The following is a 24,563-nucleotide window of genomic DNA, read 5'->3' as shown; positions in this document are numbered from 1 at the left end:
CTCATCCGATTTTGATAAGGTTAGTCTTTTTGTTCATGGTTTTCCCTCTAGATTAATCTGGCATTCAAACCTGATAACCGATTTTTTAGTCGAAATTCATGTCCAAATCTTACCCCCAATATTCGTACATCGACATGGGTCAAAATTTCCCTACCCCATAACTTGGTCAAATCTCATCCGATTTTGACGAGGTTGGGCTTTTTGTTCATGGTTTTCCCTCTAGATTAATCTGGCATTCAAATCTGAACACCGATTTTTTAGTCGAAATTCATGTCCAAATCTTACCCCAAGGTTCGTACATCGACATGGGTCAAAATTTCCCTACCCCATAACTTGGCCAAATCTCATCCGATTTTGATAAGGTTGGGCTTTTTGTTCATGGTTTTCCCTCTAGATTAATCTGGCATTCAAATCGGAACATCGATTTTTTAGTCGAAATTCATGTCCAAATCTTACCCCAAGGTTCGTACATCGACATGGGTCAAAATGTCCCTACGCCATAGCTTGGTCAAATCTCATCCGATTTTTACGAGGTTGGTATTTTTATTCATGGTTTTCCCTCTAGATTAAACTGGCATTCAAATCTGAACACCGATTTTTTAGTCGAAATTCATGTCCAAATCTTACCCCAAGGTTCGTACATCGACATGGGTCAAAATTTCCCTACCCCATAACTTGGGCACATCTCATCCGATTTTGATAAGGTTGGGCTTTTTGTTCATGGTTTTCCCTCTAGATTAATCTGGCATTCAAATCGGAACATCGATTATTTAGTCGAAATTCATGTCCAAATCTTACCCCCTGATTCTTATATAGACATGGGTCAAAGTTTCCCTACCCCATAACTTGGGCAAATCTCATCCGATTTTTACGAGGTTGGGCTTTTTGTTCATGGTTTTCCCTCTAGATTAATCTGGCATTCAAATCCGAATATCGATTTTTTAGTCGAAATTCATGTCCAAATCTTACCCCCTGATTCTTATATAGACATAGGTCAAAATTTCCCTACCCCATAACTTGGCCAAATCTCATCCGATTTTGATAAGGTTGGTCTTTTTGTTCATGGTTTTCCCTCTAGATTAATCTGGCATTCAAATCTGAACACCGATTTTTTAGTCGAAATTCATGTCCAAATTTTACCCCCAATATTCGTACATCGACATGGGTCAAAATTTCCCTACCCCATAACTTGGCCAAATCTCATCCGATTTTGACGAGGTTGGGCTTTTTGTTCATGGTTTTCCCTCTAGATCAATCTGGCATTCAAATCTGAACACCGATTTTTTAGTCGAAATTCATGTTCAAATCTTACCCCAAGGTTCGTACATCGACATGGGTCAAAATTTCCCTACCCCATAACTTGGCCAAATCTCAGCCGATTTTTACGAGGTTGGGCTTTTTGTTCATGGTTTTCCCTCTAGATTAATCTGGCATTCAAATCGGAACACCGATTTTTTAGTCGAAATTCGTGTCCAAATCTTGCCCCAAGGCTCGTACATCGACATGGGTCAAAATTTCCCTACCCCATAACTTGGCCAAATCTCATCCGATTTTGATAAGGTTGGTCTTTTTGTTCATGGTTTTCCCTCTAGATTAATCTGGCATTCAAACCTGAGAACCGATTTTTTAGTCGGAATTCATGTCCAAATCTTACCCCAATATTCTTATATAGACATGGGTCTAAATTTCCCACCTCCATAACTCGGTCAAATCTCTTTCGATTTTTGCGAGGTTTGGCTCTGTGCTCATGGTTTGGCCTCAGGATCAATCTGGTTACATTATTCTTGGTCAAAATTCACGTAAAAATGATTATACAATTCTCCTCATTTATATACAAAAAGGCGTAAGCCATATTTTTAAAAATGTATTTAATATACGCAATAGTCTCTATTGTTTGTTCATATTCCTATAGCTTTATTTTTATCTATATCAATCTTAAGTCTTATCAAATTTGCTGCATTTCTTTCAAAGATTGTCCTTAACCCATGGACAATATTACGAAGAATTATGCGGAGAGTAATACATTTTTAAGAATATACGATATACCGACACTTTATTTTTAATTAGTGCCGAGTTAATAAGACTTAATATAAATAAAACAAATTGCTTTTTGTGTTTTTCGCTTTTTTGGATGCCAAAAAAGTTGCATAATTTTATTATTATTGTACGTTTCCCGTTTGAATATATAAGTATGTATATATAAGTAATAATGAAATCGTTTCGTTTAAAAATTGTTTCAAAGGCAAAAATGTACATAATTAATACTCGTATGTATGTTTGTATGTTGCATGTAATTGATTATTGAATTTTTCATATTTGTTTAAATGTATGCATATAGAATTTATTGATAATTTTAATGAAGTGCGCTAAAAAGTATACTCTTGTGAGATCTGACTTGGAATGAACACTACAGGCAAATTTATCTAAGCAATTGCAAATTTGAATTTGATATTTTGACATTGAATTTGAGTTCGAATTTCGATTTTGATAAACCCTACAATAATTGGATACGTAACTGGCGATTGCAGCAATGAGATGCAACACATGAGCAGAATTTCCGTACTATATATTCAATCCGTATATATATATATATATATATATACTATAAAGTTCTATTAAGTATGGGGTAAAACAGTTCTGTCTATCGATATCGTTTTTTTTTTTTTGGTTATTGTATGTACAATAAATTCGTATTACATTTATTTATTGTATATGTGTTTGAGAAAGTCGTCGATTATGTTGTTTTTGGGTTTTTGTAAGTTTATTGGTAGGTATTATTCATATACATATAGTACTTATAAGGCAGCTGTTGAAAGCGAATTCGTTCAACTGGCTGTCGTCCGATGAACTCTGTATATATATATATATATATACTATATAGGTCGGTAGTTCTATTGTATTTGTATTCCTTTTACCACACATATATATTTTATTATATATATCCAGTACTTGATTATATGTAGTGTATATGTAGTATTCCTTTCTATATGGCCATATAGATGTACAATCTTAAAGTTCTTTTTGTTTTTTATTTTCTGAAACATTTCAACTAGATTCGGTTTATGCGCCACAGCTAACGAGCTGTACAAATTGTTCTATCACAATCGGTACATACAGCTATAGATCAAATTGTAAATGCATTACGAGTATGTCTGTGTACGTGTATGTATGTCATATATATACACGCATATATATTATATATATATATAAGAAATTTACCTATCGTTTGTCTGGACTATATGTATTGTTTTTGCTATGGATAACCACGTATTAACATCTTATAGGCTAAACATTTACAAAAACACATTTCGACAGCGTTTTTTTTTTGTTGCATCTTCTTCTACTTAACATTTCACAACTAGATTTGACGAAAATTCAAAACCAAACCAACCATTTTTGAGTATCGCAAAATGTATTATCCAATATGTCCATTCAGCCATTTTCCAGCTAAAAATGGGGATTCAATTTTTAGCTAGCTTTTGGCATGAAAATGACAAGTTTAGCAATTTTCAACACTGTCTTTTATGCTAATTGGTGTAATTCATTTTAATATTCTCAAAACTGGTTGGTTTTAGAATTTTCACTAGTCGTTACGGGTTTGCTTGCCTAAGACCCTAATTGGTCTAAATTTTATATTTAATAAATAGTACTCCTGACTTTTCCATTATGTGAAAATAATGGTCTGCATTATATTTGATAAATAGTACTCCTGACTTTTCCATATTGTGGAATCAATGCATTTGAAATCGCACTTAATGGTACCTACAACTAAGTTTTTGATTCTATTCGGAATCGTTGTATGTGTTGAGTGTAGATGTGTGCGTGTGTGTGTTTCATATGGGTGTGGAATGCGCTGCACAGCTAAGAATGTTAACTGCTGAACATACTGTTAAGGCTATGTTAATTAACATGGCAGTGGCGCTTCCTTCTTTCTTTTAACTTGTGCACCTCATTCATGATTCGGCAATGCCGAAACTTTTCCTTTGGGGTTGGTTTTCCTTTGCATTTACATTGCCGACGAGATCTGCTGCGTCTGCTGGTATTGTTGCTGCTGCTGCTGCTGCGGCTGCTGTGGCTGTGGCTGCATTTGCAGCTGCAGCGCCGGTTCCTGCAGCATCTGGGGCGACGGCGAGTATTGCTGCTGCTGCTGATGCAGTTGCTGCTGCTGTTGCAGCAGCTGTTGTTGTTGCTGCAGCTGCACCTGCTGCTGCGCTGCGACGGCTGCAGCCGCATTCTGTTGAGAGGACGCCTCCGATGTTTTCAGGAAATACGTTATCAAGTCGATGGGCAGCGGGAACACAATCGTCGAGTTCTTCTCCGCGGATATGGTGTTGAGTGTCTGGCCATAAATCAATGCAATATATAAGTATAGTTAAAGGGAAGCGAGTTCAATGGCCACGCCTACCTGCAGATAGCGCAGCTGCAGCGCTGCCGGCGAATCGCCAATCACCTCGGATGCCTCGCGCAGCGCTCGTGATGCCTTCTGCTCACCTTCGGCGGCAATCACCTTGGCGCGCGCCTCACGCGCTGCCTCCGCCTCGGCGGCCATTGCGCGCTGCAGTTGCACGGGCAGACGCACATCCTTGCTGTTCAGGTGCGTTCAGGAAGAGGAAGGAACTTAGATTAGCCATTTGCACTTACAAACCGCCGCAGGCAGACTCGTGTCGCTGTAAACTGATTCAGAAAATATGCGAGTGGCATGCAACGACTACAATGTAAGGCTATTCCAAGGGTGTGGGGCAACCCCACTCGGTGGCTATGTGCATGTTCTTTAAATTGAAAACTGAACTGTTTCATTGCCAAATGAGACGCATTTAAGGCTCAGCCTTGGTCAGGCGCGCAACATTTAAGGTCATTAGGCTAATGCCGCTTTTTTCTTCTCTAGGCCGTATTCATGATTAATGTGAGCTCTATTTAAACGAATACTTTTTGAATAAAGCAGATTGCCTAGAGGTTTTGCAGACCGTTTTATGAGTCTGCTTTGTAGAATCTTACAAAGAACAGTTTATTTATTTTATAAAGAAATGTGTTACGTAATGTCCGTGAGCCCAAAGCGCTTAAATATATTCTTCATAAGTATCAAGACCGAGTCGATATAGATTACATCTCCCTTCTACTTTAATGCGAAAGCTAATCTCTCAATATTTTAACTATATACTGTATCATAAAGCTCCCGAAGCTCAGTTTTTTATTCCTTCCTCAATAACCTAAATTATCTGTAAGCTCTTATTTAATTTGATTCATTAGACTCCTGTAGGAAACATTGTTCGAAAGTAATTCGTTTCTTTAAAAGTATTTTATTAACCCATATACCTAATGGTCCGGTCCACAAGGGTATTTGATCTTCGAGCTTTTCCTACTTATTGTAAATGTATAAAGCATTCTTAACATTGACAAGAATTGAAATGCCAAGCAAAATCCCAACAATATCAAACTACTGCCTATCACATCTTTTAAGGGTATTCCACGTGCGGTTTTGCAACATATACTTGTCTTGCGTTTTCTTCTTTTTGTCCGACTAACACCCACAACATTTACCATAAAATGTCATGTTCATATTTTATTGGCCTTGACAAAGAAATTTATCGCCTGATTAATTTCATAAAAATTGTTCGCCGGACAACATGAGCAACAAAATTGAAGCCTAAGACTGTCGTAAAAATGTAACAATTTTCATGGACAAAATGCGACTAAAGGGCGTGGCCGCTGCTAAGCCACAACAGCAACAACAACAACAACACAAAATGCGTCAAGTTGTTTGGGCCAGTGCAGCCGCTGGGACATGACCACAGAATGTTGTTGAGGTTGTCAATGTTGTTGTTGTGGTTGTTGTTGCTGCGGTTGTTGTTGCTGTTGCTGCTGCTCTTGTTCGCCATTTTGTTGGTCATGTATTTGTCAAGCTGTCAGTCGGCTTAGACCAGCGCCAGCAGCAGCTGTTGACATTTTAGCTATTTTCTAGTTTTATTTGGCTTTAGAGCGTGTCGTGAAACAGCTGAAATTTAAACAGCTTAAGCTACTTTTTGGCTGCTCACTAAACCTATTTTTTGGGTTAATACAGCTCTTTCGGCTGTTTCCTTATATTGAATTTAGCTACTACGTTTTTTAACGACTCGGCAACACTAGCCTGAAGCTGGACCTTCCACTTCTTCCCCCTATCTATGCTTATAACAATTATCTAACTATTATTTCGCACTGCATTCGTCTAATACTTTTTTCAACTGTTCTTCGGCAACACTGGCCAGAAGCTTTAGCTATAGCTGAAGCTGAAGCAGTCTCTTCAACGTCACAATTATCTAGCTATTTTCTAAAATTGCATTTGGCTGGTAATTTTTTGCACCGTCCCTCGGCAACACTGGCCAGCAGCAGCTGTCGCTTAGACTTTAGCTGGAGCTGGAACTGAAGCAGCAGCTGGCTCATCCACTTGTCCCAGCGCGGCTAATAATAAATTACAACAAGGCAACAACTGTGATGGCAGACAAAGGCCAGGCAACCCCCTGCCTCGGCATCCGCCCCTAACCCCGCTGGTCGGTGTAATAAAAGGCTGCCAACATAATGGCACACCACCTACATTTTGACATAGAAACCTTTGTGTGTAAAGGCTGTGCGTGTGCAAGTGTGTGTGTGTGTGTGTGTGTGTGTGTGTGTGTGTGATAGAAAAAGTTGCACTACTTACATTTCAACACGTTCAACTTTGATGCCCCAAGCATCGGTGGCTTCGTCGAGCTGAACCTGTTTATGATTTGGCCCACATAACGTTGTGGCAGGTGTGTGAGAGCATGTGTGTCGGTGTGTGTGAGTGTGTGTCGAAAATTAATGTAGGTGTGTGTGTGTGTGTGTGTGTTGAAAATAGCAGTAGAAACACATTAGTTTTTGTTTACACACATTTTTCATGCTGTTAACTGTGATGGTTTTTGCTTTTCACATTTTCACAATTTTCTTGCTTTTTTTTGGGGTTTTTCTTCTTCTTTTTTTTTTCATTCTCATATTGTTTTGTGGGTCGTTGCAGAATCCTTGAAACCGCCAAAGCAGAGAAAACTGCAGCATTTGGCTGCGTCTAACGGCAAACGAGTTGCCAACTTGGCATTCCTGGCCATGCTCGACGTGGCAGCAGCAGCTGCCGCAGCTGACATGAGTTTCAGCCTGATTTTGAACTATTTTTCATATGGCCATAAAAAAATAAATAAATAAAGCGAACAAATTGCTGAAGCTGAAGCCGAAGCTAGAAGCAACGATTTGGGTTAAGTTGGCAGCTGTTTGCCCGTCTGCGCCGATATATGCGATGCTCAGCATAGTGTATTTATACACTGAGAGGAAATTCATGCATATTACAATCATAGGAAATATTTCATTGCCTTTTTAATGTCGTGTGAATAACTGCTCTGTTTTAAACTTATTTTTCCTATATTTGTTATCATAGCTTGTCTTTGCATGGAGTTAAACCTCTTTGAATATTTTAAGTAATTCTTTTAACAGTGGAATCTTTTTTATTGAACTTGGTTTGCTCGCAATTGAACTTTCTTTTTATATATACATAACCGATTTTTATCATTTTCTAAGTGTAATTTAGGGTCTTCAGGGTCTTTTAAGGTCATATTTCATTTGCTTTCAACTTTTCTTAATGGAGAGTTTTCTGAGAACAGCTGGAAAAACATAATTGTTTCTTATGTTTTTTAAGTTTTCCTATAAGGTTATCCATTTCTTTCTTTGTTTTTCGACATGTGGAAATCGACTCTAAGTTTAATTGATAAAGTGCATCAAAAGATGGTGGAAATAATTCTAGAACTGCAGAAAATGCTATGCCTTATGTTGAAAATGTTCTATGATTGCAAAATAGAATTAATTTCTCTCTGTTGTAGAAATGCTATACGAAATGCTTTCGAAGACATTTTACAAATGTTGCAAAGTTTTTTTCAATAGAAAAAATATCTTCTGGATATTAATATTTCTGAGTGTAGAGCACGTTTTGATTTGCAACTGTAAAAGATGCCGTTGGCCAGGCTTTATTTGATTCCCTTTTCATTTTGGCAGCTGCTGCAAAATTGCAATTAGCAATTATTATTTAGACTTTCAGTTGTGTGCACAAAAGTCTTAAAGTCGCTGAATAATTAGCAGCAGCAGCAGCAGCAGCAGCTGCGGCCTCCTTTGTGGCAAGTGGCAAGTGGCAAGTGGCAGGTGGCACATGTCGGGGGCACATAAGTCAATTACGTGCTAAACGGGGCAAAGGGCTGGTCTGGTCTGGTGTGGTCTGGTCTGGACGGGGGCTGCAGGTTAGCTGCAATTGTTTCACTCACCTGCATGGTGCCGGAAATCGTCATACGCTCGCTGAGTATCTCATGCAAATGCCGAGTTCCCATTGTGTTTCGTAGAGTAGTCTGTGCCAGTAGTCTGGTCGAATGGTGAGCATTCTCCACGTTCGCTATAGAGACGGTTGCATTTGATACGCGATAGTAAACCACTGCATCCACCGAAACCGTAACGCTATCCTTTGTCAGAACCTACAAGATGCAGTGGGTGGGATTGTTTTTTTTTTTTGTTCTCTTTATCTTTATCATTGTTTTCTTTTTCATTTGCTTGTCTCTATATTTGCGTGCTTTCTTTCGCTTATTATTATTTTTATTGTGTTTCTTTTGTTGCTTTGCTTTTTGTTTGTTATTCTTTTATTTAGATTATGCTTGTTATTGCTGTCACACATAAGCACAAAGCTGCGACTACACAAGTGTGTGTGTGTGTGTTTAAGTCTTAGTTTTGTATACCCTTGCATTGAGTATTAACAGTTTTCCAGGATATATGTAACCCGCTTAAGGAGACATCTTCAAGTATAGCACATGAAGTGTCTATCGGACAACTATATCATATAACTCAGAGAGGAACCATCGATCAACATCAGGTAAGACACAACCTTTATTGCTATTCTAAATATCTTATAAAACATTTTTAAGCCCAAGCCTCATTTTACACCTAACAATTGATCAAAGTATTGGACTACAATATCATATGAAAATTGTTTAATTTATTTTGCAAATCGATCGGAAGACACACAAAAAACTTTCATGTTACCTTTTGTCTTTTCTTTTTTACAGTTGCGGATGAAATTTCTAAATGCAATTGTGGAAAACACGTCTCGAAAAAATGTTTCAAACACGTCTGGGTAAGCCAATTAAAGTCGGAGCGGAAGGTAAACAAAAAATTAATATAAACATTTACCGCAAAATTTTCACTCTCTTGCACGTGGAATTTATAGAAGCTTCTTCTTAGCGTCCTTTTTCATTACGTATGTTAGCTACAGTTGAAATTTCACAGCTTATCCGTTAGAATATTACGATCGAACATTTAATTGTTGTAACTAACGTCTCACTCTCATTGCACGAAAGACAAAATTCTGAAGTCTCACTTAGTTATTTTAGCAGCAGATCCCATTTATGTAAAGTATTATGTTGTGTCATGTGTTAAGCTTGCTGTTAAGTCTTATGTTAAGCAATCTGCCAAGCAGAAGTGTTGTTAAGAAGCGTCAGATTGTTACGGTCGGGGATTGTATACAGATAAGTCGGAGAGTAAAAAGTGAAGAAATCCCTTAATGCCATGTTATTAACCTGAATAATCCTACAACATTTATGTGTCTGCAAGGGTATGTAGTCTTCGGTGCGCCGAAGAAAACTGTTTGTGTTGGTTCGTTGTAGTTGTATCTTTATATTTATCTGTGCTTGGCTTGTATCTTGCATCTAGATGAATAATTTAGTGGCTGCTGCTGCTGTGCACTTTTGCTTAGAATGGCATAATGCACACGGTATGCACTTGACTGGAGCGTCTTCAGATGGCGCTGCACTTGGACGTGATTGTGGTCTTTTCTTTAGTTTGGACTAAGTGCAAAGTGCAAACTTTGAAGCCAGACAGAGACGCAAGCACACAAACAGTGAGTGCGAGAAAGAGAGAGAGAGACTGCACAATATGCTCGACAGACGAAGCGAAATCGTGGCTTTTATTTTGATTATTGCTTTGACATGTATGTGTGTGAGTGTGTGTTAAATGTGTGTGCCATACAGAAAGCCATTTTGTATTGTTTTGCTTATTGCATTTGAAGCTTTAACTTTTGGCTTAAGTCAAGCGCTTTGTGCTGGACAAGATACAAGATACTTGTTTGTACTTCAAGCAATTTCTTTTTGTAACATTTATTTTGTTTTTATTTTCGTGATATGAGCTCGATAGCGATACGTGGAGCAAACTCAAGAGTTTTGAAGTTACAGTGTATAAGATATAGGTATGGTTATTGCACAAAATCAAATCGTATATATATACATATATATGTCGTCTATATATTACATACTTATATGCTTAGTTGTATACAAAATGTGGCAAATGACAAAACGACGAAATTAACGTAAGAAAATAAACCAAAATGCGTTAAATTGTTATTTGAAATGTTTATAGATATTACGCACAAGAGACAGGGAGAGAGAGAGAGAGAGAGAGAGGGAAAGATTGAGAGAGAGAGAGAGCGAGTGAGAACGATAGAGACAGAGAGAGAGAACGATAGAGAGAGAAAGAGAGAGAGAGAGAGAGATCTGGGGAGCGGGTGGAGGTAGCGATAGCGAAATGTTTTCTTTTGTACATGTATTTGGGTCCTTTATTCCTTGCGGCGGCTTCTTCCTTCTCACTCAGCCCAAGCTGTCGTTGCCTGAAATCAAATTGCTCTATTTTGATGCCCTGCCCCAAAAGGCGAACCCCAACTAAGACTCAAACTAAAAGCGGAAAGCTCCCCATCAAAACTATTTGCACAAAAGGCAAAAGTTTTTGGCGTTTGCGTTTTGGCCAGCGCACAAGTTGAAGCATTTTACGAGCCGGCTACATTTCGGGCCAATTCAGTTTTTCTTTTTTCGGGGGCGTCTAGACCGCCTTTTTATTTTTATGGCACACTCTGGGCCGGGTGTCAATGTTGTTTAGTGTCGTTTTGGCGGCCGATGCTCAAGAGTTTTTATTTAACTTCTTTTGCGGCCAAACAAATTTCAATATTAGCATAAAAATCAACTGAACATGAGCGAAACTTGCAAACTTTTCAATGCACAACTGGGCGTATACTTAATTTAATATAAAGCAGGCGCGGGGTTTTTAAAGTTAGCCATTCGCAGATACTGGAGTTCATTGAAAATGAATGGTTGAAGGGGGTCTTATAATTATAGCCTATAAGGTATATATGTTCTTGATCAGGACGATCTGGATCTAAATATCGCTCGGAATATACAAATAATATAGACTTGAGATTTTATAGAGTCAAATATATTTCTATATGTACGCAAACAAGCTAAACATTTTTCGATATCTGCTCAAATTCTCTAAATATCGATAAATATCGATTTTGTTTCATGCATTTTTGGGTATATCCCGAGGAATATAAGCGCTAAGTACGCCAAACTTCGTGTAACATATGCATATCACAGATATTTCACTTCTTGAATACCTCCATGTATTTGGTATTTACATACTTTACTATGCCATTTTTCATTAATATCGGACTGTAAGCATGGAAGGTAATTAGGAACGCATTGCTTATAGAGTGTATGTCGTAGTCGGGCACTTCAGCCTCAAGCACTCTTACCTGCGCGTTTTTTTTGCCCCTATAAAAGCTGCTTAAAATTTATTGAACCAGGTCTGCTTAGTTTAGTTGAGGTTAATTTGTTTGATGTGCATTCAGTTGGGTTTTTTTATAAAGCGGTGGCTTAAAGGGCCAAAAGCGTTGTCTATTCAGCTCTCTAAATCTAAATCAATTTTCAAGAACAATGGCTTAAAATTCGAACAATAGTTGACTGTGTTCAACGTGTTCAGTGTGTGTGTACGAGTGTGTGTGTTTGGGATAGTAGGTGGAATAAATTGGCTGTGAACTGTTGAAATTGCAAAGGTGTATGTGTGTGTGTGTGTGTGTGTGTGTGCATGGCATGTAGCTTAAACAAGAGAACAATGGAATATAATTGAACAATAGAAAAATGATAAATTTTCTTTTAATTAATAATTTTATAGTATTAAAAAAATCGCTGGTAAATCGCAAACAAACAAAGATAGATTTTTAACAATTTTCATACATATTTGTTTATACACTGTAACAGCTAAACTAATGAGCTTCGAGAAATTGTAGATATATATATATATATATATATAGGTATATATATATATAACTGTATAATCATTTATCATTTATTACAATTTGCACAGTTCGGCCGTCGGTGTTTCCGATTTTCAATTCGATTTCGATTTTCTAGTTTATTTTTCATAATATTCAAATTCAAATGTAAATCATATTTCAACTGAAAAATAGATATAGCTAGACTGGATGCACTGACTAAAGCTTTGGCATCTATATTTATATATTGATTGAGTGAGAGAGAGAGATAGATAGAGATAGCAATAGTGTTGAGTTAGAGAGTGGGAAGAACTGGGTAGGGCGCTGGTTCGATGCATTCTTTGGGGCGTTGCTGCAACAGCGAAGTGCGCCAACTAATTGCTGTATATTCATATGCATATGCTATATGATTTATATATATATATATAGATATAGATATATATGCTAGTTGAGTACGGGCTCTACGTTTTATGCTGGGGGTTGGACTTGCTCTAGCTAGACCCGGGCGGGCGGCGGCGGTGACGGCAGCTTCTCTTTTTTTTTTCTCGTTTTTCATGCGTGCGAAATTGATTTTACTTTTGTTTTCTTTTGTTTTCTCTTCGATTTGGTTTATTTATTGATAGTTGTTCGAGTTAAGTTAGGTGTACCCACATTTAAACAGCCTAAACCACGCAAAACACACATAGATGAACTCGACATGGATTGCTTGCTTGATATATATACATATAATTGTATTGGTCGGCATATATGGCTATATATATATATTCGGATGGTATATATACATATATATATTTGTGTATATGTATATATATATATATATAGATATATATGCTAATTCATGATCATTATTGTTGGGGTGCGTACGTTATAGCGTCCTTCGCCAGTGCTCAAACAGATCAAATGTTAACGGTTATTTAGTTAGTGGTAAGTACAATATACGAATATAATTCTTATGTTTGTCGAAACTAAAGCAATGTATATACGATCGAGTATATGTGAGTGTGTGTGTGTGTGTGTGAGTCGAGAACTAAACCAAAACTGTACTCATAAAATGTGGGATGTTCAATTTCGATTCGTACTTGTACATAATTTTAATCCAACAATATATGTGTGTGTTTGTATGCGTGTGTGTGTGTGTGTGTGTGTGAGTACGAGTTTTAAGAACTTGTCATTTTTTTATACTTTTGATTTTTGTTTTATTTAAGTTTTAGTTTTGACAGTTAGAAAGCTTTTTTAGAATAGACATTTATGGAAATATATATATATATTTAGCATGCTCTCAAAAATTATTCGAACGCTTAATCGAAGGATCGGGTGAGAGGGGGGTGTATCAAAAATTAAGTGCATTTTGGTTTGAGTTTGTGTAAATACATATTTTTTTTTGCTTGTCTTCGGAGAGGTTTTGTTTTTTTTTTTTGGTTTTTGTTAGGGTTGATCAAAAACAATTGTTTCGCTAAACAAAACTAACATAGCTCAAAACGAAAATCGGTACATATATATATATAGAGGTATATATAGAGTAAGAGATACAGAGCGTGGGTTAGATAGACAGAGAGAGAGAGAGAGAAAGAGAGAGAGAGAGAGAGTTAGATAAAGCTAAGCAGTTTATAGAGCTGCTTAGCATAAGTTCGAGCGGGCGAGTGAGCAAGACAGAGTTAAAATTACACAGAGAGAGAGAGATAGATAGAGAGAGAAAGAGAGAGAGAGACGGAAGAGTGAGGGAGATAGACAGCTTGGGTTGTTGAGGGCAGCTTTGTGTGTGCATTCAAGTGGTTAAAGGTATTTTTACACTCAAAATTTCTTTCAGTGTGTGTTTAGCCAGCTTTCTGTTGCATACTTTTCAGCTGCACAAGACCCAAGCTATGTGGCCATAGGTATGTGTGTGTGCGTGTGTGTCTTCTGTCTATGGGACTGTGTGTGTGTGTGTGTGTGTGTGTGTGTACGGGTGGAACATTTTGTGTATACCCTGTGTTCAGTGAACAAACATTTCACATACATTTTCAGTTTCAGCCAATTTTGTTTCCTTTGATTTGTGCTGTTCAGTTAAGGTTCAGGTTGTTGCGTTATTTTTTTATTTTCGATTTGCCACGCCCCTTGGCCACCCGCCCACCAATTAGCAGAAGTCTGTACAGTGTGCATTAAGTGCTCGGCTGAACACAGAGAATCGGTTTCAGTTGATATGCTTAGCATTTGCTTTTTTTTGGTTGTTTTTTTTTTGCGTTTCTAATTGCAAAACACAATCAGAGATTTTCAACTATGCAAATTGTAATAAGTTGAAGTTAAAGACACCAAACAACTAACTAAAGACTTTACATAAATGATAGATGAATGCGACACGATATCATTTCGTATGCACTTTCCACACACACAACAACAACAACAAGAACAACAACAACAAGATGACGCTTATGGTTAAAAAAAAAACGAATATCTATAAAGGGAGTAAAAAGTTCAGCTCAGCGACTGCTGAGGGCATTGCCGCAGTGTCCTTCATGCGTTTTACAGAAAAAAATAAGAGAGAGAGAAAAAAAAGCGGAGAAACCCAAAAGTCAACTGAACTGAATCCGAAATAAAAAACGAACCGAAATGTGAATAAAAATGCAAATGTTGGCGGAAGCTGCAAATGTGCAAAGTTGGGCAACACCGAGTACTCCAGTCGGTTGTGCCAGACTAGGCGATACCCTGCGAGCTGCCTTCACAATTCTATCAGTTACCTGTGCTCCGTTTTCCCTTAGCCTCAGAAACTATAGAAACTATAAGAATTTGTTCTTCAGTATCTTCGAACCTTATTGTCCGATCTTTATGAAGTTTTTTATGCATACATAAGGCATATATATGTGTGTGTATATCAAAGCACAATACTCTATACTTTAATAAGAATATAATTTATTTCTTTTGTCAGAAGTGAAGTATTCTTAGTCTGTATAAACCATACAAGACCCTGCATAGCAAGTTTATTGTACCTAGTTTGCATAATACTCCAGTTCCATCTGAAAAACCTTGTCTCGAAATCGATATTTATCGATATTATGAAAAAGCCAGAAGATATCGGAAAGCTTTAACTTTTGTTGTTTGCGAGACAAACAAACAGACAGATAGATATTGCCTTATCGACTTCTGTCTGTTAAATACAGTTGCTCGTATCCCCTTTTGTCTATGGGCAGTGTGTTCAGGGCATCATAAAAATAAAGCTATATAGGTTATGGAGCTTACGAAAGGCAGCGAGAGAATGCAGCAATTGTGTTTGCTCCACGTGACGCCAACTCTGTTTCTCTATTTTATTCTGAGTTTGAGATGTTGCACTTAAATGTACTTATGGATATGAGCTCGATATGATAAAAGCTAATAAATAAAAGGGACTCGACAAATGCACTAGAAAAATGAACTTAAATAAAGGGAACGCGCTTTTGTTCTGGAGTATTGTTGGTGTCAGTGTGTGTGTGTGTGTGTGTGATGGTCTAGTACACACCAAAGACAATTATGATATTAATTAAATAGTTTTTAGGACAGTAAGTGTCATACATATAAGCAACATTTGAAACATATAACAAATACAACAAGGCTACAAACAACAACATTATAGTTTCGCTGTCTGTGTGTGTGTGTTTGTGGCACGCCCACAAAACGTAACAAAATGCAAAAGGAAAAGTGAGCAAATGCAAAAAATACAAGAAAGAAAAAACGCAGCAGCCGCTGCTGCTTCTGGCCAGTTTTTGTTGTTGTTGCTGTGCGTGTGCGTGTGTGTGTTTGGAAAAGTATCTTAGCTGTTTGTGAAAAGTTAAAGACAGAGAGGTGGGCAGCAAGAGAGAAAGAGATAGCGAGAGAGAGAGAGAGAGCGAAATAGAGTGAAGCTGCTGAAGAAGGAAACACTGTTACGCAGGAAAACGCAAAAAGAAAAGCAAACTGAAATGTAAGCCAAAGTAAACAGCGTGACATGCGACGACAACAAGAAAAACAACAATAACAAGAACAACAACGCACGGAAAAGAAAATACACACACACACACACAGAGAGTTATGCAAAAGGAAACGTAACAAAGGCAAAGAAAACGTTGCGTATGCGTAATTTACGCTCCAGTTGCGTATCCTGCGAGTGTGTATGTGCGCGTATGTGTGTGTGTGTGTGTGTCTAACTGTAATTGTAGCTGTGTGTATTTGTGCATTTGGGGCCAACACAAAAACAAAATTGTTGTTTAACAAAATTTCGTGTGGCAAAAGCTTAAAAAAATTTCTTATACTTGTTTTAAGTTTTTCACTTTTACTGAGCAGCATTTAAATGGTCAAGTTTTAGCTTGACATGTGTGTCTGAATTTATGAGTATGTGTATGTGTTTGTGTGTGAATTAAGAACAACAACAACAACACACAAACGAAAAGTTGTTGCCGCTGCTGCAGACTTACCTCCTGCGGTGGCACATCGTAGGTGCGAGTACGCAAATCCACGCGTGCATACGAGTCAATGCAGGGCAGTATGAAGAAAATGCCTGCGAATAAAGCATGGAGAGAGAGAGAAAGGGAGAGAGAGAGAGAAAGAGAGAGTAGAGTAGTAGAGTAGTAGTATTTAAGCAAACTAATCTGCTGAGTGGAGGGCGACAAATGTGACGCCAGCAGCAGCTGCCATTCGACGCGGTGTGGCCCCCAAAAAGTTAGCGCTAATTTGGAGCAAGTGCAGCAATTAACACAAATTCTTGTCGCCAGTCGGTACTTGAATTCGCATAGCCAAGCCTGAACACCTTGCCCCTCCGTAACTCACCTGGACCCTTGGCGCCGCCCTGCATAAGGCGGCCGAGGCGAAAGATAACCGCGCGCTCGTACTCCTGCACCACCTGTAAAATACGAGAGGATAAGCAGGCAGAGCAGGGCGAGAGACACAGAATGAGGGGGAGAGAGGGGGGGGGAGAGAGAGAGAGAGAGCAAAATTTGAGTAAAATGTGAGCTGCAATCATGAGCACTGCATAAAGTATAAAGTATACGGATTTTATTCGTAGAAATGCTCCTGAATTCTTAATGAATAGTTTATCTGTATAGCTCAGCTTTCATTTCACGTGAAATTAAATAGTGCAGATACTTAGTCAATCTGTGCGTCATTCTATCAGTCAGCCATTTAGTTTGTAGGTCAATCTTAACTCTGTCCTTCAGTCAGCCAGTCATTCAGCCAATCAGAAGGTCAATCAAACAGTCCGTCAGTCGGTCAGTTCTTAAGTCAGTTACTCGGTCAATCAGTCAGTACGTGAGGCAATCAGTCAATTGGTCATTTAATAAGTCCGTCAATCAGTTGGATGGTCAATCAGTGTCCGTTATTCAGTCATTTATTCTGCCGGTCGGTAAGTCAACCAACTAGTCAAAGAATCAATCAGTTCTTCAGTCAACCACTTCTTAAGTCAGTCACTCGGTCAATCAGTCAGTCCGTGAGTCCGTCAGTCTGTCAGTCAATTACTTATGCTAACGTCTCGTCAGTCAGTCTTAGGACAACCAATCAGCTAATCATTTCGTTTATCAATCAGTCCGTCTATCAACCAGTTTGTCATTTATCCTGTCAGCCAGTAAGCCCGGCATGTATTCAGTCTGTAAGAATGTCAATTAGATAGTCCGTCTGTCAATCATTCAGCCGGTCAGTAAATCAGTCAGTCTGTCAATCAGTAAGTCAATCAGTCCTTGAGTCAACTAGTCAGTTCCTGACAAGCAGTTTTGTAAGTCTGTCCATCAGTCTGTCAATCAGTCCGTCAGGAGATCAGTAGGAGTGTTCGTCAGTGAATCATTTATTTGGTGATTCAGACAGTCAGTCAGTAAATCAATCAGTCAATAAGTCAATCAATCTGTGAGTCAGGCAATCAATCAGATAGTCAAAGAGTCAGTTTATAAGTAAATCCAGAAAACTACTTTTGTAAGTCAGTCCATCAATCCATCAATCAGTCAGTCAATCTGTCAGTGCTTATTCAATCAGTCAGTGAATGAGTCAAGTATTAAACAAGTTTAATGATTTTTTTATAAACAAATGTTATATATTCAAATAATATGCAAGTCTGAGCTTGACTTCGGTGTTGATTGATGGGCTTACCTTGAAGCAGACAAATAGACTGAAGGGCAGCGTCATTATCACAAGTGCCACGGATAGAAAAATGAGCAATTTGCCGCATGTCGAGGCCTTGTCGCTGATATCCTCGTCCGCTGCGGAAAAGAGTGTGGCAAGAAAATTGAAAATTATAGCGCAAAGTGGCAGCAACTGTACACAAGACTTGCGAGAGACAGACAGAGAGCAAATGCTGCAAATTGAGTTTAATTTTAAACACAAACACACACACACACACAAACACACACACACACAAACACACACACACAAAAAATATGTATATATAGGTAAATTTATATTTTTTTAGCTTTATATTTGTAAATTTATCGACGGGCTCGCGACGGTCTAAGAGAAAAAAAATACATGTCGCTAGCCAAAAAAATTGTTCAGTTTTTGCTGGCGGCAACAAGTCGCACATTTTCGGCGGCCAAGTTTATCCCGAGAGAGTCAAAAATTGTGTTACGCTGGGGCACTTTAAAAGACACCAAGAAATAAAAAATGCGAAATGAAAAGAGAGAGAAAAAACTGTAGCATACTTAAGAGCGCGCGAGAGTTGGAGGAAAAGAAAAAAATGTAGCTGATAGAGAAATAATCGTAGATTATATAAAAAAGTTAAGCATTAGTTCTGTGTAGACTGTGTGTGTTGTTCGGGATGTGGGAATAAATGTATCTTTTTTAGTTTGAATAACTGTTTTTCTGCTTTTGCATTATTTGTTCCAAATTAGTGCGACTTACAATAGAGAAATCCATGTGAATGTTTTGCTTGTGTATCTGCAAGAATACGATAAATCAAACGATTGTCAAAATTAATAGGACTTGAGGATGGGCAGGGGGCACGCTGCGTACTATTTTCTGTTTTCTAGTCTTATATTGATTTTTGATTTTCGATTTCGATTTCGATTTGGTGAGTTTCTTTTTTTTTTCGGGAGCCATATTTGCTGCATGCAAAAGCCACTAATTAGCTAATTAGAACTAAAGCTAAAGTGAATTTTCAAATAATAAATATTGCATGCCATGCATATTTAAATGCTGTTTGCTGCGTGTTGCAGTTGCAGTTGCAGTTTGTCTTGTGGTTTTTTCTTTTTGCCCTTTTTTCCATTTTCAGTTTCAATTACAGTTCATTGAGAACTTGCAACAATGCCAACGCTCAACGTCGGCAAAGTGTTGTTAACGAGCCTTTTCTCTCCCTCTCTCCCGTTTGCTCTCTCCCGCTCTCGGAACTTGCGGAAAAGCTGGAAAATAGCTGAAACTCTCGCTCGCAACTTTGATGGGTATTTGTGGTACCTTTATGTGGCACGTTAAGCCAACAAGCTGTTAAACATTTGCCCAGGAACCAGGACCAACTTTTATTGAAATTGATTTCGAAATAATTGCAATGGCGTTGACGTCGATTTGAATGCTTCGGATGCGGATGTGGGCGGCGGGGCGTGGCTTACTGTTGCCGCTGACAAATGAAAGTCTCCCCGATTTGTGTGTGTGTATATCTGTGTGTGTGTGTGTGTGTGTGTGTGGTAATAGATTTATGGCCAAGTAGCTACCTTAAAAATAGACCAGCATCAAAATGTAATTAGTTGGAATGGGTTACATGAGCTTCGGCTTAGCCCAGCTGCAGCTCGAGTCATTTCAAAGTTTTTAATACTCTATACCAATGAGTGCAAAAAGGTTTTGTGCAGTTCAGTTTTTCCTTTTTTATCCCATTTTCTTGTTGGTGCCATTTTCCTGTCGGATTTGTCGGAACTCTTGAAGCAAAGTTCGGAAAGCATTTTATCCCTGCCTCGATGTGGCACTAAGAAGAGCTCTTTTTTTTTCAATTTTCTAGGCTCTGAGGAGCACGAATGTTGGACCTATTAATGATTTGTCTGCATCCAGAATACGCTAACTCTAGCTTATTATTGATTAAGTACAAGATGAAAGAAATATCTATATTTAATCCCTGAACCCAAAAATCTGGGTGAGGGCAGCAGGAAGCGTCTACGAAAACTATAATTGAGACCTTTCAATTATATTCGCGTTTTTCATTAGCAAAAAGAGTTAATCTTATTTGTTTCGACAGATTCTCCCTTTTTTTGATAACTGAAGGAATGAATGAAAGGTCTTTTAATGGCTTATATCATTATTTATGGCCTCATGAGAGAGGATGGGTAAAAGTGTTAGGAGCTTCAAAAAATCCTATCAGAAGTGCTATGTTTTTCCAATTTCCTAATAGACTTGCTATGTTCCACCGAATTTCCAATAAGACCGGGTCTATTTTCTCACATTTCCTTAATATCGATAAATATGGATTTTTTTTCTGTGGCATAACTCGAAAATCACAAGAGCTACAAGCCTCAAACTCGGCATTAAGGTTCTTTTATGGTACACACATATTTCGGATATTTCACTTTTTGAGTAACTTCAACTATTGCCTACGCAATTGCAAAAACAACTCCGATGTTAAGATGAAGCCTTGCGCTTTGACTTAAAACAACCAATTTAATCAAGAATACTTTTTTCCAAAGAAAGTGTGCTGCATTAGGAAGAAAAAGCACACGTTTTTTTGTTTGTATTTTAATTTTAGCTCCACGAATTGAATACGTCATCTGCAAGTTTTTCTATATTTAGCAACAATTTAATCGCCGCCATCAAATGAGATAAAACTTTGAATTCTTGAATAAAATTTCGTTGCTTAATTCGCGCTGGCAGCGCAAACAGCGTGTGGTCATAATTTTGTAATGACCCAGCCGAGCTAGCCAGAGGCTGTCAGAGCCACATCCCCCCCCCCCCCCCCCCCTCACTTCCCCCACTCACCCTTTTAGACCACCCCCGCTCAGGCCCCCCAGCACGCATACGTCATAGCAGCAGCCCCTGGCAAAAAGCTTTGCTCACGAAAATGGGTCACGTTGTTGTTGTTGTTGTTGTTGCTGTCATTTTTGTTGTTGTTGCTGTTGTTGTTGTTCTTGTTGTTGTCTGTGTGTGTGTATATTTCAGGCACTCTGATTGAATTTTGCATGCAAAATGCGTGCATGCTTTTGAGGCAGCCAAAAAATGTTCGGGCCCAGGCTTAAGCTGGCAGCCCTTTTGTCCGCCTAATGAAGCGATTAGCGTGCATATGAGATGAGGCATTCGACACACACACACACCACACAAACACACAAAAGCACACACAGACACACACATTATCATATTTTAGGTCTAGTTTATTAGATTGCCAAATAAGAGATATTAAACAAAAATTGTTGCCAGACATGGGCTTCAAAAAAGTTAAAGCAAATATCAAAAATTTTGTTCAGCACACACACACGCGCACATAAGATACACACCCACACACACAGCCAGTTATTCTTATTGGATTTTCTTTTTATTATTTTTGATCAGTTGGCAGCCAAATTGCATCAATAATTGATGAGCCTGTTGAGCGATGCGATGCGGCGCGCTGCCAGCAAAAATGATTTGAGTGAAGCGCCAGCTAATGAAAATTGCCAAGAAAATTACCATAGCTCAAAAATGTGTGTAGCATACTTTTTGGGGGCAGCCGCGCAACAAGTTCAAGAAAAATGCATTTACCAAAACCAAAAAATAAAGCCAGCAAACAGCCACTCAGCATCATTTCAATAATTTATATACACAATTTGGCACTAGCTATATATATATGCATGTATGCATGTATGCATGTATGCATGTATGCATGTATACATGTATGCATGTATGTATGTATGTATGTACAGGCAATTTCCCGGCATTTCCTGCAGACTCACCTCGTCGCTGCTCAGCTCGATGTATGGCCTGCTGCTGATGCGACTGCTGCATCAGAGCATGATGACTGTGCGGCAATGCCAGCTGCTGTTGCTGCTGCAGTTGTTGTTGCTGCTGCTGGTTAAGTTGTTGCTGCTGTTGTTGTTGCTGCTGCTGCTGCTGATTGAGTTGTTGCTGATGTTGTTGCTGCTGCTGCTGTTGCTGTTCTTGCTGCTGCTGCTGCGGTGTTTGCTGCTGCTGCTGCTCCAGTTGTTGCTGCTGCTGCTGCTGCTGCAGCTGGTTGCGCTGCTGCTGCACTTGTTGGTGATGCTCGCGTGTGTTTAATTGCGGTCGCGTCGACTGCGGCGGCGGCAAAATGGGCTGCTGCTGCGGCAGCTGATGGTGTTGCATGCTTGGCGTTCCCGTTATGGGCAGTTGATGGTCCCGTTCCCGCTGTTCGCTGATTGTTGCTGTTCCTTCTGCCGCAGCGGTTGGCGCTGGCGCTGGCGTTGCAAAGGTGCTTGTGCTTGTTGCCGCCATCACACGCTGCGGCGGCTGATGATGCCGATGCAGCTGATGATCCCGATGCTCCATATCCATCATCGAGTCGGGCATCAAGCCGCGCTCACAAAACGACGCCAGTGCGGCGGCTGTGGCTGGCGTCTCTGCGTCAATCAGTGCGCTATCTTCGAGCAGGTGCAAGACCCGCTTCTAATGTAGCCTATTGTGGCACGTTTAACTATTTGGCTAGTTGCCTGCTTAGTCTTAGTCTTTGTCTTAGTCCTAGTTGCAGTTGCATGGCCAGCAGCGGGTTGTCGTTGAGAGCAGCAGCCTGAGCAAATGCATCGCACGCACTTTTCCACACACTTTTCTTTACAGCAGCAGTCGCGGCTATCACACACACACACACACACACACACTAATGCATTGTCACTCGCTGTGTATGTACATGTGTTTCACACACTACTCTGAGCTAGTTTCCTTAGCACACACATACACACACACACACTCCTTTCCATCCAGGCTTGGTTTGTAGTTCCTTTGCTCCTTTTTTTCCTTTTTGCTGTTGTCGCTGCCTCGCTCAGAATCCAACTGAAAGTGCGCTGCCAGCGCGCATCCTTTTATAGGCAGCAGCCGTAGCAGCAGAGCTTTGCGTGAGAGCACAAAAACTTTGTTATCATCGGAGCAGAGCAGTGCGGAGCAGAGCAGCAGCAGCAGCGCAGCGCAGCAGCAGAGTTGGAGGCGGCGGCGACAAATGGCAAATGATCAAAAAGAGCTTTTTGCTGCTGCAGCTGCTGCAGCAGCAGTCGCATCTTTGGTTGCCCCTTCCAGCTGCCCTGCCTTTTCCAGCTTGCACTGACCTTGCGCATTGTGCGACACGTTGGCTTTTTCCCTGGCCCGAACTTCAGGAATAAAGCTTGCTGAAGCTTTCAAGCAGGGGCAATGCCCAGTCAAGAGAGAGCGAGGGAGAGCGAGAGAGAGCGCAGCTGAGCGAATGAGAGTTGACGACGAGTTTTTAGCACAGTGTGCTAAAAATATAAAGAAATGACTGTCGACTGTTCGTTCCGATGCTGTGCACAGGTGACAAATATGAATAGCTGACACTTGCCACACGCTGTTGCTGCTGCTGCAGCTGCTGCTGCTGCTGTGGCTGATTTTTATTGTCGTGGAATGTGGTCTGTCAGTCAATCAATTTTCAAATCAAATTTCAATTTTCAACCATTTTTGTATTTGTTTACCGGCATGGAATGATATGAGTACCTGTCCCATTATGCGTCTATCAATTGCTGGCAGGTGTGAGAGCGGGGAAGGAGGGTATTCTACAGTCATTCTAATGAACCTGCTCGCACGCTTGTCGAACTGTCGCACATTTGGGTCACAGCCGGGCCTCAGCTTTGAGCCTTTGAGACGTCAATTACCATTTACGCTTCATTAAATGCCGCGCGCACTCTCTCGCTGCCTGCAATCGGGCCAAGTATCGATACCCGAAATATACAGACAGCCCAACTAGGTAGGCACCACGTTGCGTATGAGTGACATTTATGCATACACAAAGCGCACACTTGAGGCCGCACACTTCAATCCAGCTCGAAGCACAGCTGGCACGCACAGTTAATTAATCTTTGGCATTTGATTAATGTGCGATTTGATTTGGGTTTGTCGGCCAACAGCAACAAACACTTCGCATTAGCTGATTTACAAGCTGCAACAATTCCCATGCCCATGCATAGGCCTTTAAGTCTTTAAGCCGCATGAACAAGAGCCCGCAAATTCCTAGCCCATTTTTTTTTATGGACAAACACTTTGCGTATCGACAACATTTCAGTTAACTGACGGGCTCCCGAACGTGCCCCACAACCAAATCAAAATCGAAAACCACAAAGCCATAAACTGATTTCTGGCTCAAATGAAGGTTGCGCCAGTCGAAGGCTGCCACAAAATGGTGGGCGGGGGAGGGGGGCGAGGCAGCTGCAACATGGCCGGAAACGGAGAGCGGCGGCAAATGACAATGGGCAAGGGATAACACAGCCAGCAGAGCTAACAAATGCCACAAAATAGAATAACAGCAAATAAAAGAAATTCAAGCTAGAAAATAAATTTAGGCGGTAAAAGAAATTCTGCAGAATGTTTCTGTCCCAGATTTGATACTCTGGCGAATTGCCTGTCTATTCTT

General features: G+C 39.6%; 1 protein-coding gene across 7 annotated transcripts in view; it reads right to left on the bottom strand.

The window, feature by feature from the left end:
• Positions 1-2,185: 2,185 nt before the first annotated feature.
• The window catches only part of LOC115766967 (band 7 protein AGAP004871), a 56,120-nt gene continuing 33,742 nt past the window's right edge, over positions 2,186-24,563 (bottom strand). For 3 of the 7 annotated variants that reach the window (XM_030711056.1, XM_030711060.1, XM_030711054.1), the window contains 8 exons: positions 18,914-18,949; positions 18,167-18,276; positions 16,862-16,934; positions 16,510-16,592; positions 8,292-8,495; positions 6,674-6,729; positions 4,406-4,586; positions 2,186-4,339 (listed from right to left, as the gene is read on the bottom strand). In XM_030711056.1, coding sequence (XP_030566916.1) covers positions 4,007-4,339; positions 4,406-4,586; positions 6,674-6,729; positions 8,292-8,495; positions 16,510-16,592; positions 16,862-16,934; positions 18,167-18,276; positions 18,914-18,949 — 1,076 coding nt within the window. In that variant the 3' untranslated portion in view covers positions 2,186-4,006. Of the gene's footprint in view, positions 4,340-4,405; positions 4,587-6,673; positions 6,730-8,291; positions 8,496-16,509; positions 16,593-16,861; positions 16,935-18,166; positions 18,277-18,913; positions 18,950-21,912; positions 22,061-22,207; positions 22,958-24,563 lie in introns of those variants that run through there. The other 4 variants (XM_030711059.1, XM_030711055.1, XM_030711057.1 and 1 more) reach the window with 3 other exon arrangements.

This window comes from Drosophila novamexicana, unplaced genomic scaffold, assembly GCF_003285875.2.
Source record: "Drosophila novamexicana strain 15010-1031.04,08,12 unplaced genomic scaffold, DnovRS2.1 tig00001292-arrow-arrow-pilon, whole genome shotgun sequence".
Classification (NCBI taxonomy): Eukaryota; Metazoa; Arthropoda; class Insecta; order Diptera; family Drosophilidae; genus Drosophila; species Drosophila novamexicana.
The sequence above is the reverse complement of the archived record's forward strand: the minus strand, read 5'-3'. Positions and strand labels throughout refer to the sequence as shown.